The following is a 17,324-nucleotide window of genomic DNA, read 5'->3' as shown; positions in this document are numbered from 1 at the left end:
TCATGACCACGAGGAACGAATGAAACTAAAAGTGAAAGAAAGAAGTTGACTGTAGTAAATTCAAAATAAATCAAACCCTATAGTAAGAGCAATCGCTAGTTTACAAGCATAATGAAACTCATTTCAAAGAGACGTACCGGTTTAGAAGAACATTAGGATTGTAGGGAAACAGATTCTTTTGGTGTAGACCTTCAATAGAAATTTTAAGTGAAAGTAAGCACTCTTTGGCTTCTTTGAAATACCGTCCTCCGTTTTGGGTGTGCTTGCAGCCATTTTCATTTTCTTCATCAGGTTCATCATCAAGAAATGTAAGATGATTTTTTGTTGGTGCAAGAGAATCCTCTCCCCAGGAACTCGAACCACCCAATGAAACTTTTCTTTTCTTGCAAAATGATTGATTTCTAGCTTGCCCACCCACTAGAAATTCCACAAATAAGCTCCATGAATCACACACTTTACGCAAGCACCTAAAAGAGAATGCATTAAGGACGGTAAGAAGCAAATGAAAGATACAAAGAGTTGCAATTAAAAACAACTGTCTGGGGTCAACCAAATTGATTCTTGTTTTGCTAATTAGTTAAGAAGTCATGTAAAAGCAGAGGGTTAATGTTTTATAGTTTAGTCACCGAGGTCGACAACAGAAAAATGCAGCCCACCACGGTTTAGATTTCATAAGTTAAGAGAAGGTGTAGAAAGAGAAAAGACCTTAAAAGATATTCTGCACAACTGATTCCGGTATCTTTGAAATAAGGTAATCTAGAAGCACCTGATGGTCATAGCTCAACTGCAAAATAGGAAGAAAAAGAAAGTGCACAATGTCAGTGATTCTTTTTTATTCTGCAATACCATATACTTCAAATTAACAACTAGGAGGCATGCCGAAGTGGAAATGCAGATGTGTAAATGTCCAAGAGTGAGCATCTTGCCTCTAATAGGAAAAGATGGAACAAGAGTACAGGATTGAAAATATCTGAGACACGGAAAAGTAAACTGCCATTCGAATCCTCCAATGCAACCTTTTCCTTTTCATCCCTATATAAACCCAAAAATCTTGTTAAAAGGAATCCATGACGATAACTTTTAAACCAATGGAAAACTAGGATATTAATTCCTTACTGTTCTGCACAAGGTACACAAAGCATATGCAAGAGCACTTTGAATAATACATCATCCTACAGTTCAAAAACAAGCCAAGAAATGAGGACATGAGTCTAAAAAACTGCAAGAAAAATACGACAAATGAAGAATACAGAACTGCAATTTTAGTACGTGAAATTGTTGAATAAGATGATGCATTCAGATAGACAAAACAAAACATGGATACAATTTTTCTTTTTTTGGGTATGGGTGAATAGATTGCCTATTTTGCTTATATCACGTTGCATATAAACATAGACAAAAAAAAACTCCTAGTTTCAAAGATAAAGAAGACATACGTCTTTGATATACAGTTGGATGAAGGATTTGGCAAAGTCAACACATTCTACAAAATACATTTCATGGTCCACTGTCATATTAGCTGGAAGATGCCCTTGAAGCCAGTTATAAAGCTCCAAGAGACCTTTCTTTCTTAGACAGTAACATTAGGCTTCTAGTACTAGAAAGAAATCAATAAAGCAGAAAGGCATTGGTGAGCAATGCCAATGCGCCTCCCTCCACTAACCGACCTCTCCCTGCATGCGTGTTGACGACTAATTTATAAATCTCTCAACCAAGACCACCAGGAATTATAAATCTCTCATTCCCTCTTCATTTGCCTCCCAATTCTCACTCTATCAACAACAGAAACATAGTTTTCTATCTCTTCCTTTCACTGAACACGAAAGAAACCCTCATTTCTTATGCCTTTCCTTATTTTATGTCACCTTTCCTCCTTCTCACACAATATATACATGTCACCTTTGCTCCTTCGCACCAGCAAGCTTCGTCTGTCTTCATTTGGAAAAAGAAGGACATGGCAGCGCCAGACCAGCCCGGTGTAGCCTAGATCCGCCCATGCCGCCTAGGCGCCGCCAGATCCCCAGCCGCCTAAGCGCCGCTTAGATCCTCCCAGCCGCCTAGGCCCCCTTAACTCCCTGTCCTGGTCCTCCTGGCCCCTGGCGATATCTCGAACACCGCCAAAACACGAACGGGCTTGCTCTGTGCCCTAGACGTTAAGTGATGAGTTCGAGTCCGATTCGCCAGAATATTTTTTTAAAATCGAGTCTAGCGGACGGCTATACTATTTTTTTAAAAATTAAGAAAATAGAGTGAAGCCGTCCCAATACTTGTTTTTAAAAATTAGGTAAAAACTGGTATAGCCGTATGGCTGTACTCTTTTTAAAATAAAATTAGGAAAAAACCTAGTATAGCCGCATGGAAGTACCATTTTTAAAATAAATTTTGAAAAAAGAGTATAGCCGCGCGGCTATACTATTTTTTTTAAAAAAATGAACCACCATTCTAACCTTTCTAGATAGAATGGATTCATCTTCATAGGAATCTTTGGATCTACCATATGAACCACGTTTGGCTACGATTTTTTCTCTTATTGTTCCTTCTTTTTGTGTAAAATTTTAATTTTATAACTATTGTGCACGAATTATAATAATTTGAGAAAATTTTGATAAATCACATCAACATGTCATGTGGATATGTACACAAGCAATAAAATAACTTCACAAGTGAGTCAGCGAATTACTAAAGTATTTTCATGATCATAAATTTATTGATTCAATTTAGCACTCCGGACATAAATTTGTTTTGGTAAGGCTCCTTTAAATGTATAGCCGCACGGCTATACCCTTGAAATATCATAATCTGAATTTCTCTTTTTTAATTACTTTATTTAGTAGTTATGTTTTAATTATTATTTACTTAGTGAATAATTAGTATTTAAGTATTTTATTAAAGAAAAAAATTAAAAAACCAATTACTATTTATTGAGTAATATATTTATGAAGTTAATTAAAATATTTAATACTAATTATTCACAAAATAAATAATGATTAAAACATAATTACTAATGAAAGTAATTAAATAAGGCTAAGATTTTATTGAATTACTAAAAAGAAAATTTAAAATAAAAATGTACTGACCTAAAGATACTAAGTTTATACTTATTATTTAAAAAAACCTCTCCCGACGAACTTTCGTTCTATCTCGGTGCAATTTTGCCGGATTAGACCTCTCTCGACGACATTTCGCATAGGAAACTTTCTCAGGAGAGGTCTAATCTGGCAAATAGTTGTCGGCATAGACCTTTGGTCATCTTGCTATTTATTTATTTTTTTAAAATATAAAATTAGTTTCCTTACTTTTATGTTTTGCCCAACTTCTTTAATTTCATATATATATATATATATATATATGTCATTAAGTAATATCTTTGCCTTTTTTAATTACTTCAATTAGTAATTATATTATTATTCGAATATAGATGCTCTGCTATATTGTTCAAATATTCGAATATATTTAGGAAATATGACAAAGGGCACCTAAAAAGATAAGCAACGTCATTATATCACTTCTCATACACATGCAACACACAAACAAGGTATAAATTTTCTCTCAACCCTAAGCACACATAGAGGAACAAAGCTAGAACGTAAATACATACCATGTCTAATTGATTCATTACCTCAAGGCTCAGCTTTGCTACAGAGAAATCCATATTTTTATTGTTATATTTAAAGCGTATAGCTACGTGACTATACTGGTAAAATAGAATATTTTAAAAGTATAGCCGCTTGGCTATACTCTATAAGCCATAAACAGAATATTTTAAAAGAGAGCAAAACCGTCCGGCCATACACCATAAATTCTCTATTTTAAAAGAGAATATCGCCGCATTGGCTATACGCCGTAAAAAGAATATTTTAAAAGTATGGCCGCGCGACTATACTCCATAAAAAGAATATTTTTGAGTGACTACACGCCATAAATAGAATATTTTAAGAGTATAGCTGCTCGGCTATTCCTTTTTTAACGACATTCTCACAACAATTCGAGACCCTTCCTTGATATGTAGCTGAAGCGATGAATGTCCAGATCAATCTCAAAGTAGTTAGGACCCTGCATGTGAGAGAGCTTGATAAAGTCAAACAACATGGTTTTTATGTTTCATCTTCTTAACACTCAACAACACAAATGTTCAATGTTTACCTTGTAAAAATTGTGCCGGGGGCGTGAAAGAACTGGTTTGTCATTATATGCATGTACAAGCTTTTTCTCAGCAGAACTCCGACCAAGATCTTCAGGATTTACCACCCCAGTCAAGATCTTTAGTCTTTCTCTGAAAAGTACAGTGGAGTCCTTTGCGAATCCTTTAACTTTTTCCGTCTCATCACAACCATTTTCTAAAAGCATCATTCAAATATACCAACAGACTGAGTGTTCCAATAGAACATAAGATCATTTCCACCAGGGAGAGTACATCAGAATAAAGTACATGCCTATCCAAATGGATGAAGTTGCATACAAAATAAAGTTACCTTGATGCTGTCCTGGAATTGAGGAGAGATGTTTTTATCAAAATTCTCAAAAACTTTGAAATACATTACAAGACTCATCCTCTCTCCGTCACTATCACTAAGAAACATTGCAGCATGATTAAATGGATAAGTGATATTTATAATTGAGATAAGCCGGATTTCAGGGCATTGTCTTGAATTTTTTCATTAGAATCACGTCCATCCTCTGTAAGTCCTTTAAAGCTTCCATAAGAGTGATTTACTATATTCTTCCTCTTACTGCAAACTTCATCAGCCTTCCCTAAGTGAGAAAGCTCATAGTGCTGGGTATTAATAAGCGAAAACCGATTTGATTCCCTGCGCTCATCTTTGCCTGTGATTTTATCTGATTTACCTCCATATTCTTCATACTTACCCTCATTATCAACAAAGCAAGCAGATCTTTCATGCTGAAGTACTTGGCCACTTGAGATATTCCCAACTGGATTGCTTGCTAATGGAAAACCATCTATAGAATAAGTGAAGAAAATTAAGAAAACAAAACAAAATCCTTTTTCCAATAAGTAGCTCAAGAAAAACTACTTCAGTAATAATGACGTTTGGCAATCAAACAAGACCACAAGGCTTTCATTCTGTAATATGTAGTTACAGGCTGGTGGCCAATACCTCCATGTATACTGATAAAGTCATCATCCGAGTCAGACTCCAGAATACTCACCGAGTCAAACCAAGCTTCCTCTTGGAAAATTACTGCAAATGAATAACTTTCAAAATATGAGATTCAAGAGCTATGAATTTTCTTGTCAGCACTATTGGTTGAAATTGAAAGACAGTTGAAATCTGATGAAAGAAAGCACACACCATTCGAATCATATTGACTATGGTGCCATTGCAGCTGGGTGAGATGGAATGTTGAATTAGAAACCTTAGATCTTCTGTGAGTAGTTGTTGCACCATTCTTAAAGTCCACGTGAACAAACTCATTGATAGCTCAAGCGAGTTCCTGCATCACTATTTATTTTCTTGAAACTTGTATTTCTTTTCTTGGTACCATCTGAAGCGGAGCAGGTTGCCTATCTATGACGTTTGATGACCCGCTGACAGTGTTCTTTCCATGGTTTAATTGTTTTGGATGGGGTTGACATGCAACCAGCCATTGTGGCTTTTAAATCATGCAAGTCCCAACTACAACGATGCCTTCATCAAGTCCTCTCCAACTAGTGTGCCTACAAATGAAACAAAATACATCAGAGAAGATTAAAGGATTTCTAGAAAGCAGTTTCTACGATCACAAATAATCATGAGAACGCAATCAATTCTTTCATCATGAGACTGTTTCAGTAATTTATGGCTCAAACACTAGAACAGTTAACCAACTTAACACTCGGAAATTATTAGAATCAAACAGATGACACACAGAGGTCTCTATGTTTAACGAGTATGGTGGCACTATCAGAAAGCATACCTTGGTTAGAAGCGACTGGTAACTTGTAGCACTACACTAGTTATTCAATCAATTTGTAGATGAAAATTTGTGCAATCATCATAAAAATTAAATGTCTGATTCAAACCTTCTCAAACAAAGTGGGATGTCTCTTTCCCAGTCCCATAGATAAGCCACTTATCTATCTTAAGCCCCAAATCTTTAGTTCTGGCTCACTAGAACACAAAAATGACTAGAAAACAAAACGATAGTACAACCACCTCAAGAACAACTCAAAAAACCTTAGTCCCTGTACTTGCTATTATCTTTCTTAAGCCCCAAATCTTTTCTCTTAAGTAGTTGGTATTTGCAAAGTAAATGGGAGCATCAATCTCAAGTATGAGAATTTCAGAATTCCAGGAACATTGCTTTGCATTGGGATACTGCTCAGCATTTCTGTAAACCATGGAATTCGGAAGGTTTCCTTGAACAAAAGTCCTTGGCCTTGCCACAAACAAAAGTACCCTGATCACAAAATTGCAACCTACACAGAAGTAAAACGAAATATTAGTTCTAATGCGTAGTTTTAAGTTGTTAGATATAGTGTTACTATCACACACAATAATTATACGTACCGCTAAGGCTAGTCCAATTTCAACGCTTCAAAAACGACGTCGATATAGGCACTCATGCAGACAACAAAGTCAAACTTGTCAACCTTCCAGAGGTGAATTGCGGCTTCATAGTCTATGACAACAAGCAAAGCCCGACTATGTGTTTCTATGTCTGTATATTCCCCAAGTCTGATTCAGTCAGGATTTCCAACAACTCATCCAACTTAGGCCAAACCAGATTCCTAACAATTACATACTACTTTTACAGGCTAAAATCTCTATTGCTCCCTCTAGTAATAACTTTTCAACCACATCTTTCCTTTTCATGACGCAAAACACATAATCAAAAGCAAATTTTTGTATAGCGGCCATTAGAAATTGAAGCGAGTTCATAGTTTAGCTAAAGTTAGGAGAGAAAAAAAAAAAAAAAGGACCCGTCTAGACCCGCCTAGCGCCTAGGCCGATTTTTCCAACAGCCTAACTGAACAAAAGCACAGTTTATAGGTTTTGAGCTCTAATTATGAACATCATTACCGAATTTAACATTACAACAAAATCCACCACCTGTTCTAGATTTCTGTGCATAATAGATTTTCCAAAATCTGCAAAATATAAAGATAATTCAGATTAAAACTACAAATAATCAGAATGCATTCCACTAAAAAGCAGGAAGCAAAGTAATTAGAGACTGAGCTTAGTGAAAAGAAAAACCTTGGGTTGAAGAAACTATCCCACCAGTCAAAGCCTGCGGCTTTAGGCTCGACTGGAACCAAGCTTAAGTTTTTCTTCAATTTCCTATCTTTCTTGCTTTTCTTTGATTTCTTGGAGGTGCCATGAGAGGTCAAATGAGAAATTGCCCACCTCTTTTTTGGCCTTGAACTTGAAGACTTTGATGGGAAGTGATTCAGTGAAGCGACCCAGGCAGGAGGGAAATGTAAAGCTCGCCATTTTGGGTTTTTAAAAAATAAATAAATAAATGGTATAGCCGCACGGCTATAATATTTAAATATTATATTTAAATGGTACAGCCGTGCAGTACTCTTTAAATATAATATATTTAAAAGGTATCGGCTATCTTGGCATCTTCTTCTTCTTCTTCTTTTTTTCTCCCCACGATTTTCGTTTATCACTACAAGATCATTGGCTGCCTATGTTCCATCTGTCATCTCTTTGAAGGAGTGTACAACACTTGAGAAGCATGTTGCAAGCGCCATATGGATAAGCTGGTTTCTATCTGCATAGGGATAGCGTAGAGACACCATAGAGGTTGATGGTCAAATGCTTGAGTTGTGGGAAACCGGCGGATGCGGCATTGATTTGATGGTTGGCAAGGGCTAGAAGGTGGATCTTGTAGCAATGTGATCGAAGCGATAAAGGAACACAAGAATAAATATTCCTCTTCAGAATCATTGGTTGAGAAGGAATTGGGCGTGGACAAATTAGGGATCTCTAAGAGATTTACAGAGCCCCGTCAAGAAGGCAACAAGAGAAGGATTCTAGAAAAACTTGATTCTGATGTACAAAAGTTGACAAACCTTCAAATAACCGTGGAAGACCTGAAGAGGAAGGTGGAGATTACTGAAATGAGCAAAAAGGGCAAAGGTATTGAATTTGAAATGGTGAAGGGGCAGCTGGAAGAAGCTGAAGAGGCCATCACTAAGTTGTAATATATCTCCTGTCAATTCCTATATCGTGAAGTAAACAACATACCAAGATGATGCTCGGAAGTTTCCACTTATCGGATCTCCACATGACCTTGTTAAGGATTCTCCAAGTGCCCTTTAACTGCGAGCATGCCATTACCGCAAGAGACCTTGCAACCCCATGTACGGCATTGAAAGCTGAAATGGAAGCTGGGAGGCCATTGCTTTCATAAGGAGTTATGAGCCAGGGAAGCAGAGGATAGCCAACCCACCAACTAAGTATTCTCTAATCTCTACTCCTCCAGATAAAGTTCTAAAATTTTCATTCAAACGCTGTCCACCTCCGCAGAGCTTGAAAAATCCTAAACACATTAAAAGTCTAGACACCGTCATTCCCCCACGCCAACCAGTTACAATGCCAAGAAACCTCATCTCATGGTCAACAATTCCCTGCAGAAAGAGCATGTTGTAGTTGTCCTCCAGGTCACAACAATCATCTGATGTTTGAAAGGTAGGAAGGGTCATAATGATGTGTGTACTGTCTATGGCTCCACAACAATTGGGAAATCCAAAGGCTTCTTCAAGTTTGGACTTTATTTCTTCCATTCTGTTGGAAACAGGCCACTTGAGATGGTGCTTTTCACGTTCTTCCAATGCTTCAATGAATCTTCAAGTCACTTGTGTGGGTGGCCTACCCCGGCAAGGCGCTCCCACTGATACTTGAGACTCACGGCTATACCCTATTTATATTTAATTTTTAACGAGTATAGCCACTATTTTTAATGATTTTATTTATTTTTACAGAGTATAGCCAACGGTTATACCCCTTTTATATTTCATTTACAGTATAGCCTACTGGCTATACTATTTTTTATTTATTTATTTTTGTTTTTCAGAGTATAGATGACCGGCTATACTATTTTTATTTTTTTATTTTTTTACAGTATAGCCGCCCGGCTATATGTTTTATTTTTATTTTTTAAAGTATAGCCCACAGGCCATACCCTTTTTTAATTTAATTTTAACGAGTATATCTGCATCTATGCGATTTTTATTATTTTTAATTTTTAAATAGTATAACAGTGCTATACTCTTTTATATAGCCCTTTTTCTTTTTCCTTTTAAAAGAGTATAGCCACGGATTTGCCTTTTTAGATTTATTTTTTAAAGAGTATAGCCGGCTGGCTATACTCTTTAAATATACAGTTTTTTCTTTTCAGGTTATTTTAGGGTTTGGGGCTACCACTGTAGCCCATTCGGTTGGAGTTATTTCTTCAATTATTTTGGGCAAGAATAAAAAATGGATTTTATTTATAAGAAATAATAGGAGTTTAACCCATAAATACAACAACAAAAGGGATCCACCAACATTTTGTGGATCAAAGAATGTTGAATTTCTAGGTATAAAATTGCTTGAATGCGTTTTGAATCTAAATGTCCATGTCCTAAAAAAAGTCTTCTTGGTATTTACTCTTTTTAACCCCTTTCTTCTAGGGTTAGAGTATGAGAAGGAAAGGGACTCGACTCACAACTACTACTCAATCTCACTCAAATACATCAAGAAGGAGATATATATTTAAAAGTATAGCCGGGCAGTTATACTTGGTAAATATATTCGAATATATACACCTAAGGTCCAATGTATCCGACTGATAAGATATCTTCCTTTGGTTACTGCAGTTCAATAAGTTGTGAAATAGAGTGCTCTTGCTCGAACCGTAGATGACAATCTGAAATTGAAGTCAATTTCATCCCTTGGAAAGCACGGTAAAACAAATGTTAGCAAGCAAAGCAAGAAAAGGCCACATGGTACCTGGAGAGTCTTAGGAACTGATGGTAACTCCATGTGAGTAACCAAGGGATCAGAGAAAGATACTCTTATGAGAGCATATAATTCCCATGTTGAGGTGTTCGCAAGGACCAACCACCATGCTTCGTTTTTCACCTGTAAAAGAGAATCTGAAGCTCAGTTTGGTTTCTCATTACTAGTTTAGAACAAGAAGAAGTTTTTACCTTAGGGAAAAGCGGGGTAAATGCTCTTGATTTGTTTTGCCTGAAATTAGTGTTCACCAGTGTGATGTCTAAAGAGCGAGACTTTTCGCTGAAGTTTTAATTTCACTTCGATGCGTGGAAAAGGCTGCAGATCCTAGAAGAACAAAATATTCTAGATGCAAAGCTACTGAAATTAGTTAACACGCCTGAAAGCAAATAACTGACTTGTATTTCAATAACCTACCCAGCCCAGTCAAAAAGTTGTCCAGTCATGTTAAATCTTGACCTGTGGGTTAGTCAGCCATGTTTCCACTATCTTAGAAGTCTGTACCAGATACATTTTTGAAGCAGGAAAATTTCCAATCATGGTCTGCAAAGTTGCCTTGGGGAATAGTAGCTGTACGCTGAATATTCCTCTTCTGCTTAGCGAGTTAGCAAGTTCAACATTCATGCATGGCATCATCCATAAGGGAAGAATCCCCATCAAACCATAAACCCTGAAAAGAACCCAAAAGATATGAGAAGAGGCTAGGAGGTGAAAACTCTACTTTCTTAAGGAACAAATCAACCGAATGAAAGCGTAATTGTTAAAAATAAATAATTAGATAAAACAAAGCTTCACCATTTTCAGAAACAATTAGTGTACCATTTAAGTGCAAGTGCTGCACATTGTCCTTACAGACAAAAATATATATGGCTAAATTCCAAAGTGGCCCTTCTAACAACACTTTAATGAGTAAGTCATAATTTCTCATGCTTTAGGGGTCTCTGAAGGTCTGGTTAACTCACATCCAATCCTTCCTCAGGCCAGATAAATCTACGTAAATAAGACAAAAGAAGAGCTTCTCTTGGAGGACAAAGGAAAAAAAACAAAACAAGATAAACAATACAGGAAAGAAGCATGGACTAACAACATTCGAGGGTGCTCAGCATCCCCGATTAACATCTCTAACTAATCAACTGATATGCTAGTTGTAGAATGTAATAATATAAACAAGGCAGAATGCCCAATTCGCACTAGCACTGGTCTTTTATTTCTGATATTCAAAACCCCAAACAACCTGATTCCTAGTATTAATATTTGAGGCAAATATTCAGAAACTAATATGATTTGTGTTTATTGATTGTTAGGCGGGCGGATTGTGATGGACATCTACTCCCATCTTTCTTGTAGAATCTGAGCAACTGTTGATTATAAAGGGAGAAAAACATGTAATCTGATTCACATATTTCTTTCTTTCCATTTTTTATTCTATGTAGTCATGTGTGACCAAAACCATCATTTGCAATATATCTGTGATTGATATTGTAAAATCAACATATCTCTTTGTTTTCCCATCATAATATTCTGTTCCCTGCAAGAGAATCAACACTTACATAAATTTGTCCTGAAGAACAGCTGCTGCAATATACTCCTGCTAGAAACCTTTGTAAATATAAGAACCAAATGAAAAAGATACCGCACAAATTTTACCTTACCTTAATAATGAACAGATGATGACCTGGAAGGTTTACACCCCATGCCAATGTACTGGTACAAACCAATCCCTATAATTTAATACATATGCCTAATCAGTATAAGGAGTAAGAAAATTATCTTTTTATGCTCTTTTCCTAATGTGCTTTTCGGGAAAGACTCATGCTTACTGAGGTAAAACAGAAATGCCTGAATCTTGTTGTTTGCAAAAAGCTCCTCAACCATAGATCTATCTTTGTCATTCAGACCGACATGGTGTAATCCAATGCCAAACTGCAAGGTGTGCCTCAGGTTAAAAACCATCTGCTGGGCTTCTTCTGGCATACTAAGAAACTGCCTTGGATGTTCATCTGACGTTGCCAACTTCAATAACAGAAAAGCACCCAAAAAAAAAAATCGAATCAACGCAGCAGCCGAAACCAAAGGAAAAAAATCCAAGCTTGAGTTGAGAGAGAGACTCAAGACCGAGTATTTGAATTTTGAAGATTGGACTGCGAATGCAAGCTTCATCTCTCTTCATTGAATACCGCCCAGGCCGCCTAGGAGCCGCCTAGATCCTCCCAGGCCGCCTAGGCGCCGCCTAGATCCGCCCAGGTCCCTAGGCCCCCCCTAACTCCCTGGTGTCGGTGTCCTCCCGCCTAGGGCCTAGGCCGATATCTCGAACACTGCTCAAAACCTGGAACGGGCTTGCTCTGTGCCCTAGACGTTCGTAGTGATGAGTTCGAGTCCGATTCGCCAGAATATTTTTTAAAAACCCGAGTATAGCCGCGCGGCTATACGATTTTACAAAAAATTTAGAAAATACCGACTAAGGCCGGGCGGCTATACTAAACCGAGTTCATCAGACTCACCATCATGCCAAGTAACAAGGAAAAAGAAACCAGAAATTTATATTTTGAAATGAGAAGAATGTTTGAGATAATAAGGAAGACTTGGGGTACATCAATATCAGGTATAGTTTTCTTTGACAATTGAGATTAGGAAGACTTGAGATCAGGTAAAGTCCTTTTCTATCTGTCTCTGGCAGCTGGTATAGTTTGGATAGAATTAATTTACACCAATATCAGGTGATTTTCTTTGACAATAGTTTATTCATATCGAATATGTATAGTGCATTAGCAGGTGCTCATGTTTGAGAGTATTTTTTAGCAATATCCTGGAGGTGGGAGAACAGCTTTACTGGTCTAGACAACAAACATGAACATGTGATCAGAACCATTTATCACTTTGACTTCATCTGGTGGATTTAACTATGCTACGAATTAGATTTCTTCGCCTATCCTTGTTGAGGAAAAAAATTGGAAATTCTATACATAGAATCTAAATTACCTTAACTACAAAGCTTGTTCTTCTATTCCTTCACTGCTCAATGTAACAACGTTCATCCACAAAGTGCATTCACTTCTTAAAAATCTCCATATATGGCCTCAAAGAGTCATGAGGATCTCAAAGCCCTCTTTCCAGCATTGTCTGACTGTGGCCCAGTTGCCTGACTCAAAGAAACTCAAAGAGTTGTCGTCGAGACTTGGCCTCATTGGTTGGCAACATCTCATTTTATCACTTCAACTCAAAGGAATAAATTATGGCTCTGCAAAAATCTGTGCTGATAAGTTCATTCTTTTAGAAGTTTATTTCTCTTCCTCAAAACAGAGTTCCTGAAATCTTGTTAAGCTGCAAGCAAAGAGCAAGCAGTTTAGTTTGGATAAGTCATGACCATTCCTACGAATGAAACTAAAAGTGAAAGAAAGAAGTTGACTGTAGTAAATTCAAAATAAATCAAACCCTATAGTAAGAGCAATCACTAGTTTACTGGGAAGCATAATGAAACTCATTTCAAAGAGACGTACCGGTTCAGAAGAACATTAGGATTGTAGGGAAACAGATTCTTTTGGTGTAGACCTTCAATAGAAATTTTAAGTGAAAGTAAGCACTCTTTGGCTTCTTTGAAATACTGTCCTCCATTTTGGGTGTGCTTGCAGCCATTTTCATTTTCTTCATCAGGTTCATCATCAAGAAATGTAAGATGATTTTTTGTTGGTGCAAGAGAATCCTCTCCCCAGGAACTCGAGCCACCCAATGAAACTTTTCTTTTCTTGCAAAATGATTGATTTCTAGCTTGCCCACCCACTAGAAATTCCACAAATAAGCTCCATGAATCACACACTTTACGCAAGCACCTAAAAGAGAATGCATTAAGGACGGTAAGAAGCAAATGAAAGATACAAAGAGTTGCAATTAAAAACAACTGTCGGGGTCAACCAAATTGATTCTTGTTTTGCTAATTAGTTAAGAAGTCATGTAAAAGCAGAGGGTTAATGTTTTATAGTTTAGTCACCGAGGTCGACACCAGAAAAATGCAGCCCACCACGGTTTAGATTTCATAAGTTAAGAGAAGGTGTAGAAAGAGAAAAGACCTTAAAAGATATTCTGCACAACTGATTCCGGTATCTTTTGAAATAAGGTAATCTAGAAGCACCTGATGGTCATAGCTCAACTGCAAAATAGGAAGAAAAAAGAAAGTGCACAATGTCAGTGTTTCTTTTTTATTCTGCAATACCATATACTTCAAATTAACAACTAGGAGGCATGCCGAAGTGGAAATGCAGATATGTAAATGTCCAAGAGTGAGCATCTTGCCTCTAAGAGGAAAAGATGGAACAAGAGTACAGGATTGAAAATATCTGAGACACGGAAAAGTAAATTGCCATTCGAATCCTCCAATGCAACCTTTTCCTTTTCATCCCTATATAAACCCAAAAATCTTGTTAAAAGGAATCCATGACAATAACTTTTAAAACAATGGAAAACTAGGATATTAATTCCTTACTGTTCTGCACAACAAGGTACACAAAGCATATGCAAGAGCACTTTGAATAATACATCATCCTACAGTTCAAAAACAAGCCAAGAAATGAGGACATGAGTCTAAAAAACTGCAAGAAAAACACGACAAATGAAGAATACAGAAGTGCAATTTTAGTACGTGAAATTGTTGAATAAGATGATGCATTCAGATAGACAAAACAAAATATGGATACAATTTTTCTCTTTTTGGGTCTGGGTGAATAGATTGCCTATTTTGCTTATATCACGTTGCATATAAACATAGACAAAAAAACTCCCAGTTTCAAAGATAAAGAAGACATACCTCTTTGATATACAGTTGGATGAAGGATTTGGCAAAGTCAACGCATTCTACAAAATACATTTCATGGTCCACTGTCATGTTAGCTGGAAGATGCCCTTGAAGCCAGTTATAAAGCTCCAAGAGACCTTTCTTTCTTCCACAACACAGAAGCTCTGCATTTGAATCACAGGTCAAGCGTAAATTCCAAGTTGTACAAGCACATTTGTTTTTAGTGCCTCCTTTTGTGCTAATCAAGCTAAAAGAACACCTCAGGAAAAGGAAAACAGCCTGTCTTTGCAGATGGCGAGAAGACGGACTATTTACTTCTGCATCAGAAACACTGGAAAGAAATGGAGAGCCTTCCAGACAATCATCCTGATCATTCTCAAGAGTAAAGGGATTCCGCAAAACATCTTCAAAGTACTTATGAATAAGTTGCAACCATGTAACAGGAATTGAGAATTCCTGACAAGTTTGGAAAATGAGCCTGATCATGAGCACCTGCAGGACATTTTAGCACAGTATACTTGTGATCAAATTCCATACGGTGCATAACACAAGCATAAGAAATAATGTAACATATATCCGCAAATACCTCACATTCCCAGCTAATTGTTGTAAAAACTAGTCAAGAAGCATGTCTTTAATAAAATCATGACATATAAAATATAACATTCACAAGGATCTGGTGCATTACTTTTTGTAAATTTATATAAGTGTCACTGCAAAGCTATAAGGATTACAAAGAAAGCTAACATATAAAATTCTCATAATAAAATACAAAGGAAATTGTTCTATGAGAGATTAATTTTTCAAAAAGAAGAAACAAATCTTCACTAGCGTCTCTACAGGGAATGCCTAGATAACACTCTAGCATCATAATTAGTTCTGATTGCGTTAGATTGAAGGGTTTCAAATTCTGGGTATTACTCAGCCCAACTCAATTAAGCCTTCATCCCCGGAAAATAACAGTACTAACAGTATGGCCTGTTGCTCAAGACCCTTTCAAATAGCAAATGGTATACAGTTATCAATGCATTATGACATCAAACACTTGGTCCATGCTTAGATTTTCGGCTTAGAACCAGAACCAACATTCGTAAGATCTGCTGACCATCAACAGTTAACTTCTGCACATTCATTATTCACAAAGAAAAGACTCGGGCTAACTCATACCAATAACTTGTGTCTAAAGTATTGAGAGATGCACTTGTTAAAGTTAACACGATCTGCTTGCTCATCAAGGCACGAACATAAAAGCTTGGGTACAAGGTTGATGATTGTAGAAATAATTGGATGATGCCTGTCTACAGATCCACTTGCAGCTTCCATAGAACCACTTTGCTCAGCCAAGGAACAGAGAAACTGAACCAAGTTGCCCAGAAACAAGGATCTTTGAAATAAAACATCCGCACCAGAGCTTTTCTGAGCAACAAGATTTGGTCCAACATGAATCCCTTGTAATAAATTCCAAGGGACGGTTGAAAGAACAGAATTGACATTATCAAAGAACAGTTCAACAAGTACATCATCATCTTCCGACTTCAAATATTTTCGTATATTACGTAAAACTCGAACAACACCAGCTGCGACAGACCAGTCAGCATTTTCCAGCTTACGTTTTAACACAAGAACTAAACTTGATGAACCAGAGTGAAGATCATCAGCTTCAGTTGTCAAATGTGATGAAGTACATTGAATCGCCACAGTGATCGCCAAATCCATACAAACACACAACAAATGAATAAAGGCACCCCAGTTGCTTCCCTACAAAATACATATAGCTAAGAAAATGAAGTAAACAACCATAAGTACAAAATTACATCCACTAAGGGATTGAAGTTGTAAAATACCAAAGCAGCAAGGAATTCTGAGACAGCAACTAGAACATTGCACGTCAGATGCTTGACATATTGACTCTCCACTGTTAACAAAACTATCTGTTGAAAAAGCAACAAAATTTGAAGCTTAATCATTTATATACTGCGAAATGACCACAAAAAATTCATTTACTTAGAAAGAAGAAGCTGAACTTACCAAGTGAGTTACGATTTTAGTTAGAAACATGCAATCACTCTCACAATCCAATCCTATCACTAGGCCCTGATAACAAGGATTAACGGAAGATAAATACTTCAAAGTTTACGCCTTGGGGTTTCATCCCAAAAAAAGTCAAATTTGTAGTTTTTAGAGAGAGAGAGAGAGAGAGAGAGAGAGAGACTGACATTTTCAGAGTCGGAGTCAAGTGCTTGGGTCAAGAGCTTGACTTGTCGAAGAAGCTGAGAGAGAGTGACCAGGATTTCTCGCTCTTTGGTCACCAAAACGACACCGGATTCCTGCAAAGCAACAGAGAATTGAGCTTCTGAAACAACCAATAAAATGAAACCCTAATCATAGAGTAGGGAGAAACTTACAGTGTACGGACGGAGACAGTCATCGACCAAACGGCAGAGCCGCGAGAGCTTCGAATCACTGCACATTTTCAAATCGACGAGGAAAGGCTTCAGCTTCAGCTTCAAAACTGAGTCTTGAGATGGCCAAACGGTGCGTTTGGAAGGCGGGTCTTTGGTGATATATTGGAGAACATCAGGGACGGT

General features: G+C 37.1%; 2 protein-coding genes and 3 pseudogenes across 4 annotated transcripts; all 5 read right to left on the bottom strand.

Moving 5' to 3' along the window:
- Positions 1 to 118: 118 nt before the first annotated feature.
- Positions 119 to 1,514, bottom strand: LOC148914643 (uncharacterized; annotated as a pseudogene).
- A 2,461-nt stretch (positions 1,515 to 3,975) lies between these two features.
- LOC148914642 (uncharacterized) lies at positions 3,976 to 5,608 on the bottom strand (annotated as a pseudogene).
- Positions 5,609 to 5,636: 28 nt separating this feature from the next.
- Positions 5,637 to 8,971, bottom strand: LOC148914641 (protein ANTAGONIST OF LIKE HETEROCHROMATIN PROTEIN 1-like; annotated as a pseudogene).
- Positions 8,972 to 9,425: 454 nt separating this feature from the next.
- LOC148914640 (uncharacterized) lies at positions 9,426 to 13,071 on the bottom strand. 3 transcript variants are annotated; one of them, XM_089042278.1, is made up of 7 exons: positions 12,930 to 13,064; positions 11,771 to 12,373; positions 11,603 to 11,671; positions 11,501 to 11,538; positions 10,368 to 10,620; positions 10,145 to 10,295; positions 9,426 to 10,076 (listed from the first exon to the last, which is right to left on the bottom strand). In XM_089042278.1, exons 2-5 carry the CDS (start codon positions 11,840 to 11,842, stop codon positions 10,398 to 10,400), a joined length of 402 nt encoding a protein of 133 aa, XP_088898404.1. In that variant the 5' UTR covers positions 11,843 to 12,373; positions 12,930 to 13,064; the 3' UTR covers positions 9,426 to 10,076; positions 10,145 to 10,295; positions 10,368 to 10,397. The 3 variants fall into 3 exon arrangements, with proteins under 3 accessions (XP_088898404.1, XP_088898402.1, XP_088898403.1); XM_089042276.1 differs by having other exon boundaries at positions 10,145 to 10,620; positions 11,771 to 11,963; positions 12,066 to 12,373; XM_089042277.1 differs by having other exon boundaries at positions 10,145 to 10,620; positions 11,771 to 11,963; positions 12,930 to 13,071.
- LOC148914639 (uncharacterized) lies at positions 12,672 to 17,276 on the bottom strand. Its single transcript, XM_089042273.1, has 11 exons — positions 17,142 to 17,276; positions 16,953 to 17,063; positions 16,765 to 16,830; positions 16,581 to 16,667; positions 15,904 to 16,494; positions 14,749 to 15,228; positions 14,428 to 14,486; positions 14,238 to 14,343; positions 14,015 to 14,094; positions 13,448 to 13,777; positions 12,672 to 13,271 (listed from the first exon to the last, which is right to left on the bottom strand). Exons 1-11 carry the CDS (start codon positions 17,205 to 17,207, stop codon positions 13,229 to 13,231), a joined length of 2,019 nt encoding a protein of 672 aa, XP_088898399.1. The 5' UTR covers positions 17,208 to 17,276; the 3' UTR covers positions 12,672 to 13,228.
- Positions 17,277 to 17,324: the final 48 nt, after the last annotated feature.

The sequence above is a fragment of the Prunus mume genome, linkage group LG8 (genome assembly GCF_029339155.1).
Source record: "Prunus mume cultivar Tortuosa linkage group LG8, ASM2933915v1, whole genome shotgun sequence".
Lineage (NCBI taxonomy): Eukaryota > Viridiplantae > Streptophyta > Magnoliopsida > Rosales > Rosaceae > Prunus > Prunus mume.
This window is presented reverse-complemented; position numbering and strand designations above follow the sequence as displayed.

Bases quoted from the DNA above. Each gene is read 5' to 3' on its own strand.
- LOC148914640 (XM_089042277.1), bottom strand. From the start codon at position 11,842: ATGACAAAGATAGATCTATGGTTGAGGAGCTTTTTGCAAACAACAAGA. The intron at 11,539-11,602 runs GTAAGGTAAAAT...GGTTTCTAGCAG, and splicing joins ATCATCTGTTCATTATTAAG to GAGTATATTGCAGCAGCTGT. The intron at 10,621-11,500 runs GTAAGTGTTGAT...GGTTCTTTTCAG, and splicing joins GTTCTTCAGGACAAATTTAT to GGTTTATGGTTTGATGGGGA.
- LOC148914639 (XM_089042273.1), bottom strand. From the start codon at position 17,207: ATGTGCAGTGATTCGAAGCTCTCGCGGCTCTGCCGTTTGGTCGATGAC. The intron at 16,831-16,952 runs GTCAGTCTCTCT...CCTTGTTATCAG, and splicing joins TTGACTCCGACTCTGAAAAT to GGCCTAGTGATAGGATTGGA. The intron at 14,487-14,748 runs GTATGTCTTCTT...TTTGAACTGTAG, and splicing joins TCCAACTGTATATCAAAGAG to GATGATGTATTATTCAAAGT.